The 27,782-nt window shown below is 38.2% G+C and overlaps 1 protein-coding gene across 9 annotated transcripts in view; it reads right to left on the bottom strand.

The window, feature by feature from the left end:
- DMXL1 (Dmx like 1) overlaps positions 1-24,261 on the bottom strand; it is an 86,958-nt gene extending 62,697 nt beyond the window's left edge. For all 9 annotated transcript variants that reach the window (XM_068423790.1, XM_068423792.1, XM_068423791.1 and 6 more), the window contains exons 1-8: positions 24,084-24,261; positions 14,504-14,629; positions 10,629-10,706; positions 8,383-8,461; positions 7,644-7,776; positions 5,252-5,318; positions 2,116-2,291; positions 431-620 (exon numbers count right to left, since the gene is read on the bottom strand). In XM_068423790.1, coding sequence (XP_068279891.1) covers positions 431-620; positions 2,116-2,291; positions 5,252-5,318; positions 7,644-7,776; positions 8,383-8,461; positions 10,629-10,706; positions 14,504-14,629; positions 24,084-24,170 — 936 coding nt within the window. In that variant the 5' untranslated portion in view covers positions 24,171-24,261. The remainder of the gene's footprint in view (positions 1-430; positions 621-2,115; positions 2,292-5,251; positions 5,319-7,643; positions 7,777-8,382; positions 8,462-10,628; positions 10,707-14,503; positions 14,630-24,083) is intronic.
- Between the last annotated feature and the right edge of the window lie 3,521 nt (positions 24,262-27,782).

Here is a 27,782-nt window from a genome sequence, read left to right as displayed (position 1 = left end):
GGACTAGATGATCTTTCGAGGTCCCTTCCAATCCCTAATATTCTGTGATTCTGTGAAGTGAGCCCCTACCATACATTTTAAGGCAGCATTATTAGTGGGTTTCACATAACCTACAGAGTATGTGATCCATACTGTTCCTAGCCCTTTGAAATAGATACTGCAAGGCACTTTGTTTCAGTCACCAGAGCAAAACAGGCAGTAGTGACATAAGAATAGTGTGTCTTCTAATGTGAAAGCTCAGCAGGACAGCTGCCATCTTAGCCTTCTAAGGAAGATTTCAAGTAAATTCACTCTTCTGTAACATTTTATGTACATCTATGGTATAAATGATTTCAGCTCATGATACATGTTTGAGTTACTAATTATAATCCTGTCTAAAATTACATGTGTGTACATGCATTTATCCTCACTGTTCAATTTCACTTCTTACCTCTAAAGCATTTTGCACTTTTTCCTTGCTTGAAGTATTTCTCTTGAAGTTATTTGTGAAATTCACTGCTTCACTCCAATTGTTGTATCCTCCACCATACAACAGACTGTCACTGGGTAACAAAGTCTCTGCCCAGAGACGACAAACATTATCCTTACAGCAAGTCAGGAGTACATTGCAGACAGCACCACTAAAAAGGAAATTCAAGATGTGAAGAAGTTGCTTGCTATCACATAGCATCAAAATAAAGCAACAGTACCAAACAGTTTTCCATTACCAGTTTTTGGAATTGCACCAAGTAACTTAAAGATACTAAGGAAAGGAAAACTCAACAGTACTTTCTTAGGAAAACAAATGATGTAAGAAAGGCTTTCGTATCTATTCAAGTATCTGAACATAAATTACCTCAAACGTCATTACACAACTGTGCAACACCAAATCATTGATTTCAATTTAAAGAATTAGTCATAGCTGGAATAGCAAAATTTATGTTTTTCTTTCTGAAGTCCTTCACACAAAAAGCTAATCATATTCTGGATTCGTGTTCTCAAATCTCCAGACCTTACTGCTATATAGCACTTACAAAATTACATCTCCGAAACAGAGAAACCAAGGTAAAACCAGGACTACAACAGACAATTTAAAACTACAAACTTTTCTTAATTATATTTTTCCAAATGCAATTTGTGTTACATATATATGCAAAAAATCCAATTAACCTAAACTAGGCACTGAAAAAAACTACACAGATCATCAGGTTTCCAGTTCACGTCTGTTCACAGTTTCATTTTAGCTAAGACTCAAAAACTGTATGGATCATCTGACTGGACTATCCAGCAGCAAACTCCCTTAGGCATCATGGAGTAGGTGGATTTTCAAAACTGATTTAAGGACTACAATAATGGCTTTAAAGAGAGTCTTCTACTTAAAGGCAGGTATAAAAGCAGAATAAACTTGCTCAAACACACAAAGGTATGCCGGATTCAAATGGCTACTACTTGGGATAATACGACAAAAAGATAATTGCAGAGCACAAAATTGCTAACGCTACTTCAGTCTGAGATTGCAATTACTGGTAAAAACTAGGGACAGATCATTTAGGAATCATCAGAACACACATACAAAAAAAAATCAAACCCAACATATCAATTCCAAATGATCATTTTAATTCAATTTTCAGATACTGTTTCTAACAGAGGTTTATTTTTGTACTAGGTAGAGAAATAAATTAAAAGACACAGAAAATATCTGAATGTTTGAGAAAGACGACATAAAGTGACAGGACTTTTGAATTGCTCTGATTCCATTAGGACAGAAAGAGAAGAACAAGCTGGGATCAAATGCATGAATGGTCATTTAAGACAGTGCAATCAAAAAGATGCAAAGAGAGGTAATTTTGCAAGAGCTGATTTTATATTTAGTCCAATCTCTAAGCCAGTCTATGGGACTTCCGTTCTATCTTTCCAATTCCTTCCCACGTAAGAGGATGCTTACCATCCTTTCAAGAACTACAGTGTGAAGGAATTATATGAACACACACAAACAATATACAAGGTGTGCAAACTCAATTATTAACTGATGTAAACTGTACAACTTCTGTGACTGTTGACTGTACAGCTGTGAAGACTGTACAGTTTGGGGTTTTTTGGGCAATTTACAAACCTCAGGTTGTTAGAACTACTGACCGTGGCATGAATTTACTGGTCTTCCTCCATGAAAATGCATTTACTGATCGAGGATGAGCCAAATAAACAAATGAAAAATTAACTTCTTTTGCTTGATTTTCTGGACTTTCACCAGGTGGTGTTACGGCTGATCGCCAACTGTCTGCATTGTACCATACTTTCACAAGGCAATCATCCTGGGGAAAGAAAAAAGACAGTAAATAAGACTAACTTGCATAAGAATATGATGCACTTCAAGTACTTGTGGGTACATCTCCTAGGTTTTGTTTTTCTTTTAAGTAAAACACTTTTCTGATGACAGAAAGTCAGTTCAGTAAATAGAACTTCAAAACCTGATCTTAAAGAAAACATGGTAGCAGAGCTTCCTTTTGATCTCTCTTGCCGTTACTAACTTGGATTTAATTTTGCTCCTTCTGATTAGCCGCCAGTTTTTAACCACAAAAATGCAGCTGCACTGGCTTGAGCTGATATTCAAATGTTAACACAACTAATTGTACTTTGACAGAAAACTTCCAAAACCTACACACACAAATTTATGTGTTAGGAATACAAAAAAAGGTCACAGATGACATCTCAAAAATCAAGCTCAGTACTGCTCAGCCTGCTTTTCTTAGATAAGCACATACATAAATTGAAAAAATCATGTTCCTAGTGTCCTTGTCCTTATGCCTTTAAGGACCAGCTAAACTAATCCAGATCTAGATTTGCAAGTTGCTGATCACCTATTAAATTTGAATGGTACTTAAATATTGTATTAACCTGGGTATGCTTAATATGAACCTACTAAGGGGAGGGGGAGGTTGATTTGCTGACCAGCATCTTCTCTCATAAAAAATTAAACAAAGAAGGAAAATACAGAAACACAGATGCATTTTAAAGATTCTGCAGGCAATTAACTTAGTCATTTATGGTAAAAGAAACCCTGTTATTAATTTTCCTACTAAGTAATTTTTCCTACTTAGTTCTACTTGTTTAGTAATTGTGCTTTGCATATGTTTATAATGTAAGATAACACAACAGGATATAAGACATTCCAGTCAAAAACTCTGCAAGGATATTACCCCTATAGAAGCTATGTGCAGATTAATGTATTTTTGCACAATTCAATCATATTATAACATTAGAATCCACGAAAACTTGACTTTTAAAATAAATATGAACTCCTACCTATCAGAAAAAGATAGTGAAATACACATAGTATATACTGATAACAATGACAAAACACTTTTTTTTTTTATAAAACCTGTACTCAAACTTAATTTTCTAAGTAATAGTTATCTTAAACATGACTGGAATAACTCTCCTTTCAGCCAGTAAATGGCTAAAGACATCACAGAACATATAGCAAGCAATATGACACCCCAAACAAGGAAAACAAGAATGAAGCATAAGAACGCATTGCTTTGTTATTATACGAGTATAGTTTATCATCAAGAAAGTGTAGTATTTCACTTCACAGTTTGGAAACTAGTCAATTGGAATATAGTTTACCTAGAAAAAGAAATCTAGATTATTTTACAGATTTGTTACATCTTTGCCTCTTCCTTAAAGATAGCAAATACCTTAAAAGTCTTCTAAGCAAGCATCTGAAATTGTAAGCTTTAGAGGAAAAAATCAAACACCTACAACTAAGCAAAACGTGCGCTACTCATCTGTTGTTGATGCATACAACTGAATCATGAGAATATGCATGACAACTACCTTTTAAAAGCAAGACTTATTTTCAGACTGAACCTTCCTTGAATCTTTGTGCTTCAAGCATGTATTAAGGGACATTATTATTCAAACAGCAACAGCAAAGTTCCACATACTACTGCTAAATCAAGCACTCTTCTAACCAATCTTTATCTGTACATACTAATTTTTCATTCATGCTTCTGAGACAGACTAGACCAAACTGCACAACTCTCATTCTTAAGTCTGAAACTTGTTCAGTCAGTTTAATACTGCTCTGGATTCTGTGACACTTAAACGAGCTTTTCGCTAATCTTAGCAATTGCATTGTCCCCATTAACCTAACATACTAGCATTTTGTTTCTTTTTTAATAATTCTGCAGCCTCTGCTAGGTTCTTTAGTTGGCAGCACAAACTTGATGCCTAATTGCATCTGTTAATCTCTGTTAAAACTGCTTATATTGTTAAGTTTTCTGTTTCTTTTTTAAAAACAGTAATCTGAAAACACTATTTTTTTTCCACAATCTACTTTGACAATTTCATAAGTTCTCACAAGATGGGTCTGGCCATTCTTACTGGAGCTTTTCGACCAATGTCAATGTGACTCTCCCCTCAAATAAAGACAACAGTATTATTTGCAGAAAACTACTCATTTCACATCCCTTAAGTAGTAATATAAATTCTCGTATGGATTTGTCACACTTTTTCACTGGATCCTCTACATTATCTCGATTTTTTTCTGCTTTGACTTGTTAGGATATTATTCTCTTACAAAACCTAGTTTTGTAGTATAAATAAAAGATTAGTTTGTTAGTGTTTCAGGAAGTGAAGAGATATGACAGTGACACTTTGCTTCAATTTTTTTACTTATTTTGCCAAGGGGTTTTATCACTTTTGCTCATAAACCACTCAATGCTGAGCACACAGAACTAATCTGTAAGATTGGCTACAAACACTGACATTAACTACGTGCAATTATACCTGCGGAGGGGAATGTGAAGTCTCTTCTATGTACACAAACAGGCACACAGATACGTTCACACAAAAAGATATTAAAGAGCTATTTTTGATTAATGGTGGTGATAGTGAAATACTGAATATATTTCCTCACTAGAAGGATATCCAGCAGCGAGCTCATCCACAGCTCTCCTCCATTCCCTGAAACTTTTCTCTTTCTGATGTCTCGTAACTTGGTACTGACTAAAAATGGGTATTTTAAAACAGCAAGCAGTGAATATTTGTTGTGTCCCCCCCCAAACTACCTTTCTCCCAAATTCTTATTTACCAAAACGTAGAGATGCATAAAGACATTACTGGAAATACTATGCAAAAGATATTAAAAAAAGACATTTTTAATTAAAACACTTTTTCTTTTTTAAATGTGTGGGTTTGTTTTGCTTTTTTTTCTTGCTTTAATAGCTTACCTGAATTAGTACAAAACAATTTGAAAAAAGCAGCTTACCTTTCCAGCAGTAGCAAAAAACTCCCCGTCTGGTGAGAATTTCAATAAACAAACTTGAGAAGTAGTTCTATTAAATAGAGACAATTAAAAATAGAGAGTAAGTTTTACAAACTTTTTCAGAACTCTAAACAGTTTTTTCCCCTTGAACTCATGAAGTGGTTTAATTCTTATATGCAAGTGTCCATCGTATTGTGTGAAACAACTTAAGCTTTAACAAAGTCCAGAAGGACTAGGAGGTAAACTTGTGTGCAACACATGGTTGTTGTCACACAGGAAAAACAGAACACCAAAAAGCTGTGGCTGAGGGTGTTACAATATCCAATGCTCCAAAATATCATAAAAGAAAAACAGCTGCTAACAGATTAAACTGTATGCAGATATGCTCTACTTGCACTTCAGAATCATTTTTGATTTCAAATTGATTTCTGCTGTCCCATATTATCTTCCAGCCTATCTGAACAACATCTACATTTCTCATACTTCTTATGGTTGTAACTTAAGAAAACAAAAAGGTGTAAAAAGAATAATGAGGTTAAGAAGTATTTGAAAGCAGTTTTTACATTAATGGTCACACTAGTAAATCTAACGCTAAGTATGTGGTTAATCTTTGCTGTGTTTTACTTTCGTTAGAAATACTAGTAAATGAACTTCTTTTACAGTTTTTGAAGCACCGAGCTATTGAATAACCAACAGGGTTATTAATGGCAACAAGAAAATACAAGAATTTAATTGTGCAGCACAAGTACAGTATACATTTTCACCTTGAATTTAATAGACATTTATAATATGTTTTAAGGCCTACCTTTCAGGAAAGATTAAGTTAGCCATCAGGTCAACAAAAGCACGATGTTATTTAGTGTGTGCAGTAACAACAGCAAGTCAATTACAAAAGCCATGCATCAAAGAAAGCAAATTTCCAACTAGGTTTAAGCAACATTCCCCTAGAAGTGTCAATATGAAGACATTTGGGAATGTCCCCTTCAGACATGAAAAATTATTCTGGTAAAGGGTAGTATTGAAAAATTACTACCTTGCAAACTTCTCCTTAAGAAAAACCTATTCTAAATCTAACTGAAGTACAAATGTCAGAAGACATACAGGCATAAAAGGTGGAACTGACAAAGCAAGTTCTTTTCACCCCTTCTAGGACCTGCTAGTTCAAAGTACACAATACTCATCTCTCTCTCCTCCACTGAAGAGTTTCAAAGAGGGAAACAGCTGGAGAGCTATGAAGACTTCCTTAAGTTTATGATACAAATGCAAAACATATTATTGAAGGGACAGAGGAAAAGCACTATCTGTATGATCTTGACTACTGTTACCACAAACGCAAATTCTAAAACCAAACCCATGGCATTCTATCCACAGGTTGACTGCTCCTCTTATTAGGCTGAGAGATGAGGGGTCCAAAGGTGTTTTAATAAATGTAGTAAGTCTTCAACTTCTTTTTTTTTAGAAAGTGCATGGTATTCAAAGGAAAATTTTTCAGTTGTCATTTGGGTGATATCTTGAGATTTTAAACACATCCTTGATAAAAGTTAGAGAGTACACAGAAAAAGGAACAACTAAAGCATTAAAAAAGGATTTTTTTCAGATACCTCCAGGCCACTACCCAACCAATGCTAAGTGCTTCATAAAGAGTAATCCCAGGTGGGTCCCTCCAGCCAGCCACGTCAGGAGACTTCTTTAAGGAGAATGCCATATGGTACACTGCTCCCAAGTGAACAGTGTACCTGATATATTAGAAAAGTCTTCCTATGGCAGGAAGGACCATGATTTAAACTGTCTTATAAACTGAAGTACTAAACTAAAACTCTTCTGAATCTACTAATACACAGGCACAAAGATCAAAATCAACAAGAATACAAGAGCATTCAGAGACGCAGTAAAACAATATGCATCCATCTTTGCATGACTGTTCCAAATATCCAGAATAAACACAGAAAAAGTAAAAGGTGTGTGAAAGGGGGGAGATATGCGAGAAGGAAAGAAAGGTGCAGTACATTGGACACAGAAGGAATGTTATTTTAATCAGTCCTGCAAGCACAATTATTTTCAAATACGCAGCTTCCACCTTACTTCTTGTACAAGGAACAAAGTCTACTGGTACAGTCTCAATAGCAACCTTTCCTCAGTATTTTACTAGTGTACAATGTAATTGAGTAACTGCCTAAAAACATAAACTACACCAAAACCAATTACAACTGATCTCATAGGAAGAAAGAAATGTCCCATATTCAAGGGAAATACGATTCGAGTTTATCTTGTATCAATAATAATTATCAAATAACAGTATACAACAGGATTTCACTGAACTACACTAAGTATTTCATCTGGAAGGTACGAATCAGTAAGGAAAAAGGAATTACGTGTCTTTAAATGCATTTCTTACTTGCATTGCCAGATACACCTCCATTCTCCAAGTCCAACATCTGTGCTTTCAGTATTGTCATTGTCAGAAGCATTTTCCAAAGGAACATTGGACCAAAGCTGAAGACAACTGGAACCAGTCAAAAGGCGAGTGCCTAAAACAAATATTTATAACAATATAACTACAAAACAAGTAGCAAAACAGACTTCTATAAAAAGAGAGAAAAAAGCACTTTTGCAAAGCTGAAACTGGGGACCAAAATATGCCAGATATTATCTTAACACCTTTCCTATAGCAAAGTTACTATAGCCGTGTCTTTTACACATTCCCCTACATGGATACGGAATGGGTCAATCTCGCAAGAAGATCCTGTCACATATTGTAAGATGTTTTGATTTGAGTATCTACAGTTCAAATTGCAAAAATTAATCAGATTTTCGAAGTAGTTATTCTCTAAAAGAAACATTTAGAGCTACTGTAGACATCCCTCTTTCACAACAAATACTTACCACTTAAGCCATGCTTTTAAACATTAGATACTGCTGAGATTAGCATAATCAAGTAAGACCATACATGTGCACCTAATATTTTGGCTCTCCTATAACAAGTGACAAAAGCTAGATTTCACTCTGCTTCGGTGTTCTCTATCATGCTAGAACAAAACAAAAGTCTTTTCCCTGTCCCCAAAGAACAGTGAAATCAAAATAAAAAATTAGTTGCAGTATCAAATAGATGGGTGTTTCCTTTATTCTGTTCTTACCTGTGGGATCCCACGTTAGATTATGTGCTATGGCTTCCAGTAAGATTTGAGCATTCTTCTGCCACTGATAATGTAACATCTGAAATTTTAAGTATTCACAAACATTAGCATGAAAACACTTCCTTCCCCTCCCCCTTTTATAATAGAAATAGTATATCTTCACCGTACTCTCCAACTTTTATGAAGGATGTATTTAAAATAAATTAGTGCTTATCTAATAAAAATTGATTCACTCTGATTTTTAAACAAAATAGCTTTCCATGAATCTGACCATACAAATAGAAGTTTCTAACTTCTTATTTTAAAAATATAGCTTGAAAAAAGTTCAGTACATAAAATCATCATCAGAATCTGAGATTTTTTTAAAGGGAAGTCTGATTTTATTTTTGGAAAAAATAAGAGATATATAAAAAGTTGAATACACTAAATGTACCTGGTGTTTGATATCAATAATATTGTTGAATTAAAGGATTTCAATAAGGTCAAGAAACATATATGATACTTCCCCCCCCCCCGGCTTTTTTTTTTAATATACAACAGGACAATCAACTATCTTCAGATTTTGCATCAGTACTTCATTCACTGGAACAAACTGAGGATTAAATTAACAAAATATTTATCTGGTCTGTTTCCATAATAGGTTGCAAAGTTTTGATGTTCTGAATTATAAAAAACCCAAAATCATTACTGGAAATAATTTGAGAGACAACAGGTTTTTTTTCTTAATTCACAAAGATAGGTATTTTTAAAGTAATCATCTCCCACTCCAAAAAAACAATAGATCTGAAAGTTAAAATGTAACAACTAAATCTTTCAGAAGTTTGGCAGAAAGCAGTAAGAAGTACCTGCAGATAAGGATCTAAATTAAGTATTTCTGAAGCTTGTTTTTTGGTGAGGGTTTGGGGGGGGGGGGGGGGGGAAGGGGGGGGGCAGGGGGACTTGGTGGGGTTTTTTTGTTTTTTCTTTTTTTTTTTTTAAGGTCCTGAACATTCTAGTAGACAGAGACAATCTTACAACAATCTAAATATGCTGGAAATTATTGCATAGAGATTAACTGCAAGAATGAAGTAACAATATTTCTTCAACTATAAATATTTGAAAGCAAATCATGGGTGGAGAGTGCTTGCTCTACTGCTTACAGTTACTACACTAACTTCAAATTTCCAAGGTAAGTGTACTGTTTACCAGTATGGAAAAACATTCAGGATGCATTCAACAGCTCCAATGATCAAAAAAGAGAGCAGCACTTCTAAAAAGTTCATATGAGCACAGGAAGTCACATTTTACCACTATTTTATTCCACTCCTTTCCAGTGGTATGAATTATTATATACATATACTCAATAACAGTTATTCAATATACAAAATACCACTGGTTTACAGGTACACCAGGAACCATACGACTGAGCTGGTCAGTATACAGGAGGTAATCCACTATACAGACATATAAATAATTTATTAATACAAATGGAGAGACCAAATCCTTGAAGTGGGAGACAGAAGCTCCTTGAGCAATTGCTGTCAAACTTTCACACTGTCAAACCAACTTTAATTAGACTCTAATGTTTCTAATTATAAGAGTAATCCTCTCCCTGCAAGAAGCATGGTTAAATAACTTGCTCTAAATCATATCATTAGCCAGAAATTAAGATTCTGGCCACTAATTCACTAAACCACTGTCCTGAAAATTAAGACATGCTATCAAGAGAATAAATATTGTTCTTATTCACATTCTTATATGTTCTCATAGTTCATCTCATTCTGAACTATAATCATTCTGTCAGATATTCTAAAGAAGCCACAGACTTTTTGAACCTATTATGTACTTGACCAAGAGCATGCAGTTTCATAAACCAAAATTAAGATAAGAATTGTAAAACACATCAGGATATAAAGGCTACACAGGATGATTCAAAAAGGAATTCCTACTGTAATAGCTATACTCTTTGGAGAACAGGGGTGTGCACTTCTTTTTGGGTTCTGGAATATTTCAGTTATGAATTGTAGGGGTAGATAAAACACTAATATGAAGCATTTTAGTAAAGCTTATTTCTTTCAAAACCATTTCAAATAATTTGTCTCTACCCTCCTCCTACCATTTTCACTTCCCAAGGACCATCTTATGTCTCAATTTTATTCTAGCATTAAAAGACTACATCAAAGAAATCTTCAACTGTAAAGCAAACCAGAAAAATTAATCATGCTTTATAACTGAGTAAATGAAATAAGGAGTGATGAATTACTTACATTATTATGACTGCTGTTCTGCTTCAGGAGGCTAACTGGCTCAAAGATACAGATCACCTTTCCATAAGAAGCTGCAATCTAAAGCAATTTATATGTACATAAACACACACAGAAGAAACAAGCTATACAACAAACAAGAATAAAATGCAAATTGTTGCTTCTACTTTTAAACCTTCTTGTAGATAAATCTGAAGCTCACATCCGTATTCCCTTTTGATAACAGAAAAATGACATGTAGAAAAAAAACATGAAGCAACTGTTGATGATAATAAAAATACAATTCTTTATTTCCACATGAATCCTGATGAACTACTAAGGGTATAGGTGGCTACATGAGCATTTTTGGTTTATTTTTTTAAAAAAATCAGATCTATTATCAGTATTCTTTCCAGATAAAATTAGGTAAACACTCAAAGGAGTCTGCAGAGTTCACGTTCTCAGAAATGAAACCAACATCAGTTCAGGGTTCTTTCGTGGACTTCCCTGGCATGAGAACATGCTACATTACAAAAAAATAATTCAGAATACTCTAGCTATGCAAGCTGAACACCCAATGCAGAGAACTGCAAAAGAAAATGTTACCTGAAACTCCTTTGAAACACAGATTTACAAAAATGAAGGAGTTTGCATAGGTCATGCATAATGGACATCCTGCATTTTGAAGTGATGCTTGATGTTAACAGGAGCACATCTACAGTTCTGATACTCTGCAATAGTCAATGTCCTATTTCTGTGAAATTCCAGCTTAGAAAGTATTCACAGCTTAACAACATTAAAGAAACTCAGAGTCACTTTATGAAATACGTTTTGATTTCAGTAATGGCCACAACAACTATAAGAAAAAAAAAAAAAGCACTAAACTGTCATACCTAAATTGTTATTGTTTACAGATCCATTAATTACAGATATACATTATCTATACAAATGTACAGATGTACAGATCCATAGATCTGTAGCTTCAAGAGAAACCCTCTGCATTAAAAAGAACAGATAGTTAAATAATTTCTATCACATTAACAACCTAAACATCAGCCTGACCCAAAAATGTCAAGAATAATTTTGTCAGTTACAAAATGCCCAAAGAAACTTTTTCTGTATTTCTCTGACTAATATTTGCCCTCTCTAATTCTCTTTAACTACCTCATCTACGCTTTTATTCTCATAATCCCATTCCACACCCCAACAGCAAGAAGATTATATAAATTCATATTGATTAGATTTTTCCTTCTTCCTTTTTTCCAAGTGTGGACAGTTCTTCCATTTTTTATTGTTTAACGGGTTTTTTTAGCATGCCAAAATGCTAAACAAATAGTGTCCAGAGCAACTGCTATCCCCTGAAAGTTTCCACAGGCTTCCACAATGATACGCCCACTCAGACTAGTCCTCACTGAGCAGCATGCCACCAAAAAGAACAATGCGTATTTGTGTGTTGAAGAATTTCCCAAACTACCACAATAATCACCCAGACACCAATCAAACGTCTGTTGTAGCCTCAAGTCCCGTTATTAGAAATAAGATGTGCAAAGAAACCTTACTGAGTTGTATGAGAGAGGTTACAGTCATTCCTAGTGATAGACAGTGGCAGTGTGTGCGCTCTCAGCAAGTTTAGAGATGACACCAAGCTCAGTAGTGCAGCTGATTCACTAGAAGGAAGGGATGCCATCCAGAGGGACTGTGACAAACTTGAGGAGTGGGCCGATGTGAACCTCATCAAGTTCAACAAGAACAAGTGCAAGGTCCTGCACCTGGGTCAGGGTAATCACCGGTATCAATATAGACTAGGGGAATGAAGGGATTGAGAGCAGCCCTGTGGAGAAGGACTTGGGAGTGTTGGTTGATAAGAAGCTCAACAGGAGCTGGCAGTGTGTGTTTGCAGCCCAGAAGGCCAACCGTATCCTGCGCTGCATCAAAAGCAGCGTGGCCGGCAGGCCAGGGGAGGTGATTCTCCCCCCTCTACTCTGCTCTCGTGAAACCCCATCTAGACTACTGCGTTCGGCTCAGGGGCCCTCAACATAAGGCCGACAGGGACCTGTTGGAGCAAGTCCAGAGGAGGGCCACGAAGATGATCAGAGGGCTGGAACACCTCTCCTGTAAAGACAGGTTGAGAAACTTGGGTCTGTTCAGCCTGGAGAAGAGAGGGCTCCAGGGAGACCTTCTAGCAGCCTTGCAGTACCTGAAGGGGCCTATAGGAAAGCTGGAGAAGGACTTTTTATAAATGCATGTAGTGATAGGACAAGGGGGAATGGTTTTAAACTGAAAGAGGGTAGATTTAGATCAGATATTAGGAAGAAATTCTTTACTGTGCGGGTAGTGAGACACTGGAAGATTGCAACCTAAATAAGCTCCATTATTTGCATTCTGCTTCTTCCTATAGATTTTAAACAACAAAGAATAATCTAGAGGTAAACTGAAGAGTGTGTCAATACCAATAAAGAAGCTGTAAGAAGAAATTCCATCCCTGCAATAGTGAACTGGAAAGGTATTGATCAGTTTGATCAATAACTAGATTCCTAGCCATTCACTGCTTAGTACTTCAGCACTCTGCAAATACATCTAGTCTTATTGCTAACAGCAAACAATATCAACTTGCAGAATCAAAATGACCACATAGGTCTACTTAAGAAACAAAAAAATCTAAGACTTAGTAAGCTTGATAGTTTGATATATTCATATGTGTTAATTTACAATTCAAGGACAGTTTGTCATTAAATGCATACAGAACTGCTATCATGCAGTCAACACGACCTTGCAAATCTGCAGAAAAATTTCATAAGATTAACTGTGATATGTGATCTGCATATGTATTTCACCATCTGGTAATATACGGCCAGTGAACTCAAAAAAACTTTCTAGTTAACAGCAGTTAAAGGAGAAACACACTCAGACTTTATGGCTACAAGAGACAGAGGAGAACATTTCCTCATTTTCATTTATGTTCCTTCACTATCATTGCAAGAGTTCATCACTCAAACATTAAAAAGTAGGAATGGAGAGTGGCTGGGGATCATCGTCATAGACTTCACATGTAAACATGAACTGGTTTCCATGCAGAGGTCTTGTCTCAAGATGGACACCAGAATCTAACCAAAGCTCTCATCAACTTATAGGGCTTGTAGTGATGTGCATAAGGTTCGCATTATCTGCTCACTAGGAGAGGCTTAAAGAAAACAACAAAGTAAAAAAAGCCTCTTACATAAGTCAGCATGTACCCAGACACAGTTCCTGCTGAATGCTGAATAGCTTAATCACACTGTGACATCCCAATGGATACAGTTACCTGGTTATTGTTTTACTGTGACAGAACAATTAAGAAAGAAGTCTGTAAAAAGGATTTGCACCTAATAGTGTCTAAAATACAACATTTCTGATCCATTTTACCTACGTAAGAAAAAAGAAAAGCTGAGAATTCAAGAAAGCAAAACCCTGTCCAAGAGGAATTTTAAGCCTTTATGAACTGCTTGAAAGGGATGTCATTTTTCTGGATGACCTGAAAGTGATTTTTGTGGAAGCACTCATCTGCTGCCAGCCACTCACACGTGAAAGCATGTCGATGACACGCCCAGTATTGTGAAGCCATAGTGAATGAATTACCTTTGCTCCCACCTTACTCATCTTTTAGTGAAATTCTTGCTGTCTCCTCTATGCAGCTCTATGCATATCCGTATATTCCTGTGCAGCCCTACACATCTTCTACAATCTCCTACCTATGGTTATTATTTCATATTCACTGTGCTGCTTACCACAAAGACATGAAGCAATCAGCCGTTTTACTATTGACTCTTGTATACTTGCCTTAACTTGCAAGTATCCACAATCTTGCAAAGGTGCTTAACATGACATTGCTAGAACATTATTAGAAACACTGCTCTATGTACCTTCCCCTGTTGCATTGAACAATCCACACATCCCACTTGAATGTTTCCATGTTTTGCTCCAGGGATTATCTGTAATCTTTCAAAGTCAGTCCCCAGTACCACAATATCACATCCTGACGCATATGCCTAAAAAAGAAAAAAGAAACAAGAATTAAGTAAAGCTTTAGCTAGTTAACAGCATCTTGGTGAGGTATGAAACAGTATAGTCCACATACCCTATCCATGTAGAACACTACAGCAGAACTACAGAGGTATTTGCAGAGATTAAATAGATGTCTACAATGTAAATCAAGCAACAGAAGTGGCAAAGTACTTTTCCTCCATGCTTAGAAGTGCATCACAACACTTGCATAACAAGCAAACAGTGGTTCAAGATAGAAGAGGCAAAAAAGATGGAGTTATGAAAACATCTAAGAGAAAAGAAAAAGCATGAAGAACAAAGTTCATGCAAAGTAGGAAAAAGTAATATACTTCCAAGACTGCAGACAGAGGCATTTAAAAATTATTTTTTTGAAAAGGCGGAATAGAACCAAGGACCTAAAATGGTACAAAGCATTTAGTAAGAAATTTAGTAAAGGAAAAATTCAAAAGAGTAACAGAATGAAGCTTAGTTATAGAAAAGCAAATTGTGATTTCAGACTTGTTGAGTCTCCTGTTACTTGCATTCCATGGATTAATTTTATTTTCTCTAACATTTATATTGTCACTAAGTAATTTAATATACCTAACACGTTCAGAGGCAGCTGATTGAGTACTGCAATGTCCGAGTCAAAATTTCTTCCTATCTTTATGCAAGTTGTGTTAGAAACTGAGCACAGATTAAAATGGAGAGAAAGATTAAACACTGGAGAAACTTGTGGAAACAGAGAGCAGGATTGTCCAGTAAGCATAAGAATATAGCATTCAAGGATGAAAGTCCTAGAACAAGGAATGCACATCCATTAAGAAGTCAGAGTCAGGAATTTTAATTAAATCTAAAATTAAGAGCGCAAACAATAGTATTCCGTTAGAGAACAAGAGAACAATAAAATGGTCAAAAATGCCATTTTAGTTGGCCGAAAGATTCAAGAGCAGAACAGTCTCACAAAAACTGCAGATGAAAGATTTCCATACACTGACATAAATGATTGTGCCTTACAACCAACCGTACCAATTTCTAGTATATTAACTACAAATACTTTTGACTTGGAAAAAAGCAGAAAAATTGAATGCTAGATTTACAAATTTGAAATCTGATAATCATGTTGTCAGGTGTTTCACATGAAAGAGTACTTTTACCAAGTCTGATTTAGACTATCATACCATTACACACATTAAAATAAATAAATATGAAGACTTCTGTCCAAAGACAATTTTCCCCACAAAGGGTTCAGTGATATTTCACAAAACAATCCCAGAAGACTGTAATCACCATTCTCAGCTAATATTCAGTTATTACTGTCCAACCAGCAGACCACCAGCCACCCTTAAAATAACCTGATAATTGAAAATGCTGTCTCTAATGCTATGCAGACTACATATAACCACATATTTACTTATGATAATTTATTATTGGTCAGGTTTTTGAGCCCCTTCCTGTTCTATCCCCTATTCAGCTTCAAGAAGAGCTTTAAGCAGTGTAATTCCTCCTGACGAAAGAGCATTTATTACAAACTGACATATTAAACTGCAGGCTCCAAAGCAGTCCAATTTAAAACTCATTCCAAAAGTGGAGACTGAGTACTATTTTTCGTTCAAATGTTAAACTGATTATTTTGATATCGGCAATGACATGAACCGAAGTTCATGTTCCTCACAGAACATTTTTTCTTTAGTTAAAAAACATCTCACTTGGTGACTCACTGATTAAGTCTGCAGTTCACCAGGCAAAGGTTATTCAGAAGTACCATATATACAATTTTTCCCAAAGCCATTTTGTTGAATTTAGTGTTCCATATGGAAGCAAATTTAAGAGGGAAAAAAAGGCGCTTCACTTTAAAGAAATATTTTTTTTTGTAATTAAAATTTTTTTTTAATTAAAAATTACTTTAAAAGGCTGATGCACCAAAGACCGTGTGAAGCCCACCTGCTCTTCTGTATGCCCCTCTAAGCCTCATGAGTACTTTGTAGACTTACTAGATTTCTCCCAACTGGTTCTCTCCATTTCTAGCTTCACAGGCAACCCTAAGATCATGTAGCATCACAACGCTACCATTCTTGCTCATCATGGCGAGCAAGAACTAGCATATATAGCAACACATACCATTAGCAGAGATCCTGAAGTTCATAAACTAACCATTTTAATGGTTAAAAGAACTGGACCTGTTTTAACTTATAAAAAAGTCCTGAGTACACTTGGCATTTCACACTGGAAGAACTCTAAAGTAACTATCAAATACTACACACTAGAGTCTTTAGGAACTGGTATATTCATCAATGTATCAGGAACAAGACTTAAAATGGTATCAGAACTCAGGATATCCCCTGCTAACCCAGGCTGTGCTGGACAGCAGTAGCTCAAAGAGGTAAGCAAACATCCTAGACTTGCCATTCCCTGAAAATGTCCTCTTTATGAATATAAACTCTTGTCCAAGACCTACAGCTTCTCCTCTCTTTTTCTATGTTTAAACATGACTATTATTTTATGTTTAATACTCATTTCTTGCCCAGCTTCATATGCTGTGTGTGTTTAAAAAAAAAGCTTGTCAAATCAGGGATGAACTTTCTGGAGAAAAGTTGGGGAATACCTTCTCATCGTAGCGGTTCTCAGTTCTAACAATTAATTATAAGTGCACTTGTAAGAATCCAGGCCAGTGTGGGGGCAAGAGTAGTGCCTGTTAAAAATCTTATTCTTGGAAGAAAAATACAGTCATTCCATCCTTACATTCTGGTAATTCTCCACATTACTTGAAAAAATTGACGTGGGAAAAAAAGAATCACTTCTGACATGTCTATTCAGATGGATTAGATCATACATGGTCACATTGACTTCCCAATCCCCAATAAGCTGCAGAACCACTGACTAGCTCTTAAGCCGGTAGAGCTGATCTGCCCCGAAAGAGGTAGAAACTGGGGGGGGAAAAAAAAAAAAAAGGCATTTTCAAAGAGCTTCCAAATATAACTACAGCAAAGCAGAAGGATGATGATTTGGAGGTTATTTTTGTCATTTAGTCAATGTTCACCTGCAGGAGAAGCAGAATTTCAAACACAAAAGGCAAGGGATGCAGAGGGGAAGGAAGCTATATATTTCAAAGAAAAAAAGTGTCTGAATAGAAGGTATCAAAGCTGTCTGGCAAATCAAACTGCAACAAACTCCCTTTCCTACTGTTGCCTACCATCCCAATCTCATTACACCTCACACTGACCAGACACTTTGGGAGGGAAGCTTGGGTGTTCCCCTCCTCCTAAGGTGTGGTTCCTTTGGTTCTTTGCTGTCCCCACTGCAACTTGTCCATTAGACTGTCTCTGCTAATGGAAGTCACATCCTCATACACACTCACTGGAACCCAGACTCCAGTTTTGAATGAGGTTTCTAAGCAGTAGCAGCCTATAAAGGTATTTCTCTAAAACAAGAGCACAAAACTAACTCCTGGACTAATTTTACACTTTACATTTATTTTCACCTCAGAAAACTGTATGAGGTATTTTAGCACAGTATAACGGAAGTCAGCACTCAGGAGCAAGGGATACTTTCTACACCCTAACAGTCTCTCAGATACAACAAAAATGAATTCTGCCTACCAGTCAACCTTTACCTATTTTTACTGCAAGACTTGTCCACTATAGTTCACACGTCACTCATTTTCTTTTTGACAGAAGCTACTCAGATTGCATTTTTATAAGCTATGGAAACTAAGAAAAAAGGTAATTCAAGTGTTCTGTGATGTGTAGCGCAAGAAGCAAAACAGTGTAAGTTTTTCTCGTATCTATACTCTTACCTGGCCCTCAGGGCAGGGGGGACACAAAACACTGCCATGCAGTTCAACTAGGAAAGAATTCCTAAATATATATATTAAAAAAAAAAAAGAAACAAAAAAACCCAGGATGCCTTTTGAACACGAGCAGAGCCTCTAAGTCTGATTTTGGCAAGCAATTAAAGCTTTCACCTTAAGAATGTCCTAGAATATTTACAAGAAAGTAGTTTTTGAACAATAGGACAAGCAGATAATGTCGACATTATCATGTTCTTGGAATGTTTATTAAACAACACTTGTTCTTCTACTACACAAATAAACAAGATAGAACTAGTTCAAGCTGCATGAACACGGACTTCACTAGCTGTTGACATAGCAAAACAAGCCTGAAATTAGGAAGTGAAAGATGTTTCAGGCTTGTGAAAACAAATGTGAGTTTTCATACAGTACTGGGTTTTCACACAATTTTTATCCATTCTTTTAATCAGATATCAGGTCCTATTTCTGAAATCGTATTTCTTTGGAGAACATTAACACATATTTTGACAATAACTTTTAAAAGCACATTAGTTTTAACAGAAAATTGTATAGATAATTTTATGAACTATTCTAATTTCTTTCTAAAGTGAAAACCTGATATACACAACTCTTAAAACCAGAGAATGGTACTGGCAAATCAGACTCAAGTCTCAACAGAAGAAAACCAAATGGGCAGAGGTCTTGACCTCTTACACAGCACAACACCTCTAAAGCAATTATTTCCCTTCTACTTGACCCTCTTTATACATTTCTTCTATGTACATACAAAGTTTTTGCTACAGTTTCTGCTACAGCTACATGACTGACATGTTATCTTGCACAACTTGGACAAACTTTATCTAACCTACATCTCTTACATGAAGGGCACAAGTACACCTATCATAAATTGCCAGCTATTATCCACACATGAATGCAGTAGTATGTGTGTGCAAACCTATGCATTTATAAAGTAATATATATAAAACACATATATGGGATGAACACACCGACTAGAAAGATAATGCAAAACTCTGTGCTGGGCCCAAGGTCATACAGAACCACCTAGCCAAAGCAGATCAAGGGACTGCATTTAACAGTTCACAGTAACTTATCTGGAAATGTTCTCTCCCCGCTACAGCTATACTGGAAGCTTACTAGTACAACAACCCCATTATGTTTTGCTTCTTTTGTTTTGCAGCTGATTCAGTTACCGTATCAGAGGTAATTCTCAAGCTACATCAAGGTCATTTTTACCACTGATGGGTCTCAGGGGTTCTTATGTCCCTTGCAAATGAAATGAAGCAAGTACCAAAGGTCAGGATGCCAGGTCTCACAATCAAACTGACCAACTGAAAAGATTTTATCGAAATTCTATAATAGCTGAATAATATTTCTATCACATGTTTGAAAGTGGAAGTTTACAAATGGTATTTTTATGACCTTTACAAACATTATACCTTAGGGAAGATTCATTTCCCACTTTAAAAAAAAGAAACCTATTCCAAGGAAAAGCATTGTAGACTAGGAGCAAAAACTTAGTACCAAAAAAATAAAAAACCCCTCATCTTTATTAATTACATCAGGTATTTGTTTCTTCTGCTGGATTGAGCACATAAACATAATACATTCTCAGTCTACAAGGGCTAAATACTGCTTACATGCAACACGAATTGGTACAGGTGGGAGAGGAGTATTTCCTTGTGTCTCACTTTTTTTCCCCCCCTCCACACCGGTGCGTGTTCTAAGAAAAATTTACAACAAAGGTTACTCTTATGAAAAGTAAAGATACAAATTAAATGCAAATAAATCTATTAAGTGAGTGATACTGCAATAATGTCTGCATTTTTCTCCTTTGCACAGAACAGTCAAAATCAAAATGCACAGTTACCATGAACCACATGGTACCTTGCTGAATTACTCTATTAAAAAAAAACCCCTCACCCGTGCAGATATAAACTTGCACTAGTCTTTTTAGCATGGTCTCCCCCCACTCTCACTATTGTATCAAAACTTTCACTAGTCTAAGTGTTACATTTTTATATTTTTTTTTAAAAAATATTTCTTTCATTAAGAGGATTAAATTTAAGAAATACTCTTTCATCATGCTTGGAAAAGAAAAACTTTCTAATCTATCAAAAGTACTTGAACTAATATACTTCTTTAAATGGCAAATTGATTGGCCATGCACTTAGAATCAAGTCTCACTGAAACTGCAGTTTTCAATGAAGAGTAAAGAGGTTTAACCCTTTTTTTTTAACACTAATTCAGTACAAAAAACAATTCATTTCTTAAGTTCAGAACAGGTTAAGTGGAACAAGGGGAAAAAAAAAAGAAGTATCAAAAAGGTTTCCTTCCTTTTTCTAAATTGCAATCAAGAAGCAGGTGTACACAGTGTAACTTCTTGAATGACTCTTATGACCAGTCAGTTAATTTTCTTGACTATAGATACGCATGGAGTTCTAAATACAAAGAAAATGTTCGGTATCTTCTAGATAGATAAGTAAAAATTTTACTGAGCCACAGAATCTACTTTTATTTATCAAAAAGCTTTAAAAAGGTGGAAATCTTTATATCATAATCCAGTATCTCTGGAAAATTCAGCGGGGTCTTGACCAAACTATTCAAAAAAACACATATTTCAAGTTCATGGTTTTATCAATCATACAAAGCAAGTCTGAAGTCCAGGATGAATTTAACCACACACAGAGAGGAAATCCGTCCAGAAAAGATTCTGCTTGCATTGAAATAAACCATGGAATTTATCTTTCTTTTCCCAATTTTTACCCCTACAAACAATCATTCTTTTGTGACTTCCACTACCAGGCTTGGGACTTATGCTTGTAAAATTGCTATTGCTCACAGTGATTTTTTTTTCCCCTCCCTCTTCTGATAGTTGGAAAAAAAAGTAAAAATATTACAGAAGCAGAACTGAACAAGCAAAAATGCACAAAGCCAATCAATCACACAAGTGGTATCAGTGTTGGCTACTCAGTAACTTAAATACAACTTCAGGAACAACTAGTACAGCAGTATCCTATGTGATGAACTCCACGAACACGTTAAACAAATGGGTTTTTACTCAAATATTTCAGATCTGAAAACCACAAAAGAAAGCAAAGGACGTATTCCACTGTGGACAGGTACACAGAACATAAACCAAATTGATTTCAGGAGAAGCCCATACAGAGTAAACAGTTAAATTCTGACTTCTGAGGGCTGAGGTCTCATTCATTTAGTGTACCGTATGTTATTACCAGCCGCTCTCAGCAGATAAATAACAGGCACACTTCTTATGACACTTATGAGCCTTTTTCTATATATAAATAAAAGACGTGCCAAAAGCTCTTTATCAGTGTTCTCTCCAAGGAAGCTCATGCTCCACTTGATACTTCACATCCTAAAAAAAGAAGGCCAGAACAACAAACCCGCACACCATTAGGACAAATATCTCAAATACCACCTCATAACAGAACTGCACATATTCAAAAAGGTGCATGCAATTCAGTAGGTATAGGCACTTTTTACTAGTTTTGCTTCCAATTTTTCAGAGCTTAAGAGATGAATCTGTTATTTTAAGTTTAAAACTGGAATATTTTAAAACTTTTCACCTTAAATATTCAGTACAGCATAACAATGTTCTGAACGACACTGTATCAAGAAAGTCAATGTATTAGAGACCAAGTTCTTTTGTCAGACAAAGGCAACTCACCCCACCTGCACAGTACATAACCTGAAATGTCAATTCCTATGAGTTCTCAGCCATGACAACTGGCAGCATAGAAGTTTGCTGAGACATGTTTTTTTCCATTTCTAAGATATCATTCAACAGCATTTATACTTATTAATGTTTATAACATGACTTCAGATATGGGAAAACAACTGCCCATTTATCTTGTTGGATTTTCTAAAGGGTGAGTCCACTGTTTCCTTCCTAAAAGGCAGAAATTAGCTTCAGTACCTTTCACTTCTTAATCCTTCTGAGCGATCTCATGAACTTCACATAGCTTTATAAAATGAGTAACAGAAAAAAAAAAAAAAAACCAACATGTGAAGCAGTCAATGATATTTCTGTTAGTAGTTTTAAATCTGAGGAAAAGAAATCCATTCATAACCTTCTGGGGAAAAGGACTGTATTTATGTCACAATAGCTCTTATAAAAAGAGATCACAGAAACAGTTACTGAAAATTGCACCTCCCAATCACTCCTTTCTCCACAGAGATAGATTCTTACTCTTCTTACCCATTGGGGAGTTCTAACACTTTTGATAAGTTAGGCCATAACAGGTAGAGAGTGCTTCAGTGACACTGATAACTCAAACTATTTCCCTCAATTAAGAATGATATCAAAATGGGAAACTTACAAGAACATACTTTGAAAGCTTATTAGCATTTCCCTGTTAAAGCAAACCTCCTCCTCTCTTATCAAACTGTTTCCCACCATTAACATTTCTGGATATGTAAAATTAGAAAGTTTGGCACAGCTGGAATTTTGCAATTGCTGCAGTTTAAGAAGTCTTCCAACATGAAATTATTTACAGGATTCACGTTTTTGGAAGCAAGCACACCACTGAACAAGGCTGTAGGTAAGTGGACTTTGCAAAACCAGCCTAACTCTGGGGCAGCAGCTTTAGGGTGCTTCGCGCTGAACTCTGGCTGTACCCCACCTTTCCAGCACTGGCACTGCACCACTGCTGCAGAGGGAAGCTTCAAGTAGCCAGCTGAATTTAACTGCGTACACCCCACGGGACAGAAAAAAAATGTGTTTCTTAATTCTTGCATTTCTATCACTCCCCTACGCAACTCAAAACCACACTACGCTGTAATTAGAGGTGGCCAGAAAAGGTAAGGTTAAAAATACTCAAACGTGATGCACTGAGAAACTTCACTGTGTCTTATTTCACTCCTCTTCAGCCCCAAACGGCAGGCAGGAAGGGTATATTTCAGAGGGAGGGTGGGAACTAGAACACAACAGCAGCAGTATGTTTACAGAACAAAAGTGAAAGGGAGGAAAACAAACACTAATAAAAGGCTGTAACCTTTACTAAATACTGCAAGTGTTTTTTCTCCAGGCTAAGTATAAACATCAACAGGAAGTTCAAAAATTGTTATATAATGTTAACGCTAAGGCACGGCATTTCAACATCTCCTTCAGCTACGACCAGTAAGGATTTCAATTACGCATCTGACTGAATGCGAGTGCTGAAATTCCTTTCCTCAGAAAGTCGCACGCACCGGCTGACGTTTATGTAATCTTTTATCAAAGCCACCATATTCCCGCGTTAGCGAACCCCCCAAAGGCGGGCCCGCCTCCGCCGGGCACCGCGCTCGCTCCGCGCCCCTTCCATGCCCGCCCGGCTCGACTCGCCCCCCGCATCGCCAGGCTCGGGAACGGCCGCCGCTCCGAGGAAGTTTTACACGCCCTCCCACCCCGGTCCTGGGCGGGCCCCGGGCAGGTGTGCCGCAGGCCTTTTGGGAAGCCCTCCCCCGGCGGAGGGCAGTGCCGCTACCGGCCGACGACGTTACCGGGGGCGAGCCGCCCCGCTCCAAGCGCCGGCTGCTGCCGCCGCCGCGCCTGACGCAGTCACTGTTGGCGCCGGCTCATGCGCCGGGCAGCGCGGCGCAGGGGCGCGGGCCCGGCGGAGGCGCCCGGGCCCCGGCAGCGGACTCACCGTGAAGGGCTGGTCGTGCAGGCTCCCCACGGAGAAGCAGTGGTCCCCGGGGTTCACGGCCCCCGTCAGCACCTGGTGCAGGTTCATGGCGAGAGGCCGCCGGCCCGCCGGCCCCTGCCGCTCGGCCGCCCCTCGTCCCGCTGGCGGCAGAGGAGGCGGCGGCACATACCGCGGGGCGGAGCCTCGACGGGCGGGCGGGGCGCGGAGGCCCAGCGCCTCCTGCCACCGACCGGCCTCGCCGCCTGCCCGCTCCCCGCCTCCGCGCCTGCTCTCGCGAGAGCCCGCTCCCACGCTGTCACCGTCACCGCCCGCCCCGAACGGAGTCCGCTCGGCCTGCCCCCCGCCCTCCGACACCGCCCGGCCGCCTCCAGCCGCCACGCATGCGTGCCCGCCGCCACAAATAGCTGTCAAGGGCTGGGGCGAGGGGGCGGGTCCTGCCTGCGCATGTGCGGCCGGCCTGTGCGGCGGTGGGCGGGGCGGGGGCGGTGCCGCGCGTCGGGGCAGGCGGGGCTTTGCTTTGCGGCGGGCCGGCGGGCCGCAGCGGCCGCGGTCGTGGTGACGGGCGGGCTGCGGGTCATGGCAGCATGGTGGTGGATTTAACTTTCGGAGTGAAATCGCCTTGGAAAATGCTGCCTCGGCCCGGTGGCAAGGGGATCGGTGTGGCTGACCCAGGGGTGGGCTGAAGGAGGGGGACTCGAAGCTTGTCAAGCCCGCGCGCCTCGCTGGAGCCGGCACGGGGGTCGGTAACCCTTACAACAGCCCCAAACGCGTCCCCTTCCAGCCCCCATAATCTCACACGCAGAGGGACTTGGCCGCAGCCTTTCCATAGACCATTACAAGAGGAAGCCTTGGCGATAGGAGATGTTGTTCCCTGAGGCCTCGGACACGAAGAACACATTTTCCTGGGACAGCTACAGGCAACTGGGTTTTTCACCTCCACGAGAAAAAAAACGAAAATGGGAGCCATCTAGGGTGGATATTGCTTTACATGCAGTTTAAGAGTGGGGTTACTGGAGGCTGACTTGGTGCAACTACATGAGACAATGTCAAGTCAGGCCCAAACGCAACAGGCAGTGTCACCTGCATGTTCAGATTACAGGAGGATCTTCAGATCTGTCCTACCAGGGCAGCTCACCATTTAAGTAGCTCTTCACCTCTAAATGGACTGAAAGATTGAGGTGTCTCCCAATGGTGAGAAAGCATGGGCATTCTCTCTGCTACACTGAAAGCACTTTACATCTTGTTATTAATATTTCTTTCCACTGTAACTAGTTTTTAGTATTCCATCAATTTCTCACAAAATCTTCAGCCTTACTTGTGTTTCCCCTTATAAATTACAGCTCCCACATCGATTTTCATTCTTGCAGTTACATTATCCCAGTATCAAATATTAGAGCCTCTCTCTGCCCACCAGTTGTTCCAAGAAATAATACAAAATCAAAGTCATTTAATGATGTATAGGCATAACTTTGTGTATCACATGTAGTGCATGGCAATGCTTTTTCTTCCTGTGTTACTCTTCCAGTCCTTGTGTAAGCAAGGTCAACCTCATACCCTTTCAGGCACGGTGTCTCATGCACTGTTTTAGTAAATATAAGCCTCACATCCTCTGAAAAGCAGATTGAAAAGCATCTCACCGTAACACTGGTTGTTGCAATAATTCATGCAAATGAAATAAAAGTTTCTCCTATTTTCTAAAGCCTTCTGATGTGAGAAACATCCATCAGATTTGGCACTGTGTGTATTCCTTCAAAGAGCCACGGTTTTCTCATGGTGGTTATAAAATGCTATCACCCTAATCACTTTTGTTTTGCAAAGGATCAAAAAGCTTATCAAATTATCCTATCAATGAATAGTGATTTTACCCTTGACAGGAGTGCTGATCCCCGATAAGTGATTTTATCCTTCTGCCAGCTGCAGAATCTCATAAAGCAATCTTAGTGGATTTTTAAGTTAACAAGAATTATTTTCATTGGGTCTAAGCAAGAAAGTGAATTATGACTGAAAACAGTAAGAGGCCCTGATTTGTGGTTTTCAGCATGGCCATCTACTTCTGGGCTCAGACTCTGAACTGCTCTGGCTTTGGCTGCAGCCAGCTGATACTTCTTCCCACAAGGACTGCTCTGGAATATGCTGGACAGAAAAGGTCAGAGATCCTGCAGAACCGTATTTGTTCTTCAAGCCTTATTCACTCCACAGGGGTCAAGAACATGGGATTTGCAGTATGATGAGATAGCAGGGTAAGAGTAGGCAGCAATCCCAGACCCCAGTCTGAGGAAGGTGAAGAATTCAGGAAGAAGGGAAAACTCAGGACACCAAGTAAAAGAATGAAAGGAAGAATTTTACTGATAACTGCTTTTTAATCTGTATCTAATTACAACACAATATGATATGTTTACAACGGACACACCTGTCCTGGTTTCATTGGGATTTGGTTTCAGTTTGTGGCCAGCCACGGTGACCAAGGCCCTTAACAGTTAAATGCAGGGCAGCTGACCCAGGCTGGCCCACAGGTCTATTCTATATCATTAACAATCAAGTTCACTATAAAAGGGAGGGCTTGGGAGGGAAAGGTGGAGCTGTTTTTACTTTTCACCTTTTTTTCTTTTCTTCTTATTTTTCTTTTCCTCATTGACAACTATTGGTATTCCTGGAACAACCTGGTGTGATTCTGTAGCTAAGTATACTTTTGTGTTTTGTGCTATCGTTTATATTTGTTTCTTTATTTTATTAAATCTGTTTAATTTTAACCCATGAGTCTCCCTCTTTTTCCCAATTTCCTTCCTTGGTTGGGGAAGGGACATTGGGTGAGAGAAAAACTGTTATTGTTTAGCCCTGGGTGTGGGCTAAACGAAGACAACACCCTAACATGTTCATATGGTAAGAAAATATGGAACTTCTCATTTCCTTCCTAGCTAGATTTGGTCTTCATGACTATTCAGATTAATACATTTGGCTTGCTTCGTAACAGGAAGGACATTTTATCCTCTTCTCTGTGGATAGAGTGAGAGCCTATGCAATGTCACATCAGGCACATGCATCCATGTCCTGGCTGCCATCCCCACAGGGATGGAGCACTACCTTCCCCTTCCCACATTTGCTGTCAGCAGTGAGCCATAGCACAGGAGCTCTCACTCTTCCCTGCTGATTCCTGACACTGCTGCTGTGCCTCTGCCACTTCTCAGCCTGGGGGATGGCAAGGGCAGCCACCAGAAGTGGGACTTGGGCACCTGTCCTTCAGTTTAGTGCCCATTCTCACTTCTCTTGCAACATCTGTGTATTCAGCTACAGGCAAATTATGTACTGTACATTTTATTATAGTATCAAAGTGAATGCACTGTTGGACACTGACAGATTTCAACTCTGGCCTGTGCAATTTCATATTGAAGGCATTTAAAAAAAAAGCTTAAAAAGATTCAATACAATTAAAAGTATATTTTATACATTGTCTTGCTGACAAAAAGAGGTTAGTTTTGCTCAGAATTACAAAACTTATTGGAAGGCAAAAAAAGAATCTCAGAAAGCTAATAACCACAAAAGTGTTTCCTGTGCTTTTTGTTCATTTTGCATATTTTTCTCACCTTCTCAGTAAACAGTTTTTTCCAAAAAGCCCTTTGTTTCGCCTTTCACTCAGAAGTATCTAAAAACCAGAAAAGTCATTGAGTTTGCCCTACAGGTTACAAAACACTGTCACAAGCT

This window comes from Nyctibius grandis, chromosome Z (genome assembly GCF_013368605.1).
Source record: "Nyctibius grandis isolate bNycGra1 chromosome Z, bNycGra1.pri, whole genome shotgun sequence".
Classification (NCBI taxonomy): Eukaryota; Metazoa; Chordata; class Aves; order Nyctibiiformes; family Nyctibiidae; genus Nyctibius; species Nyctibius grandis.
This window is presented reverse-complemented; position numbering and strand designations above follow the sequence as displayed.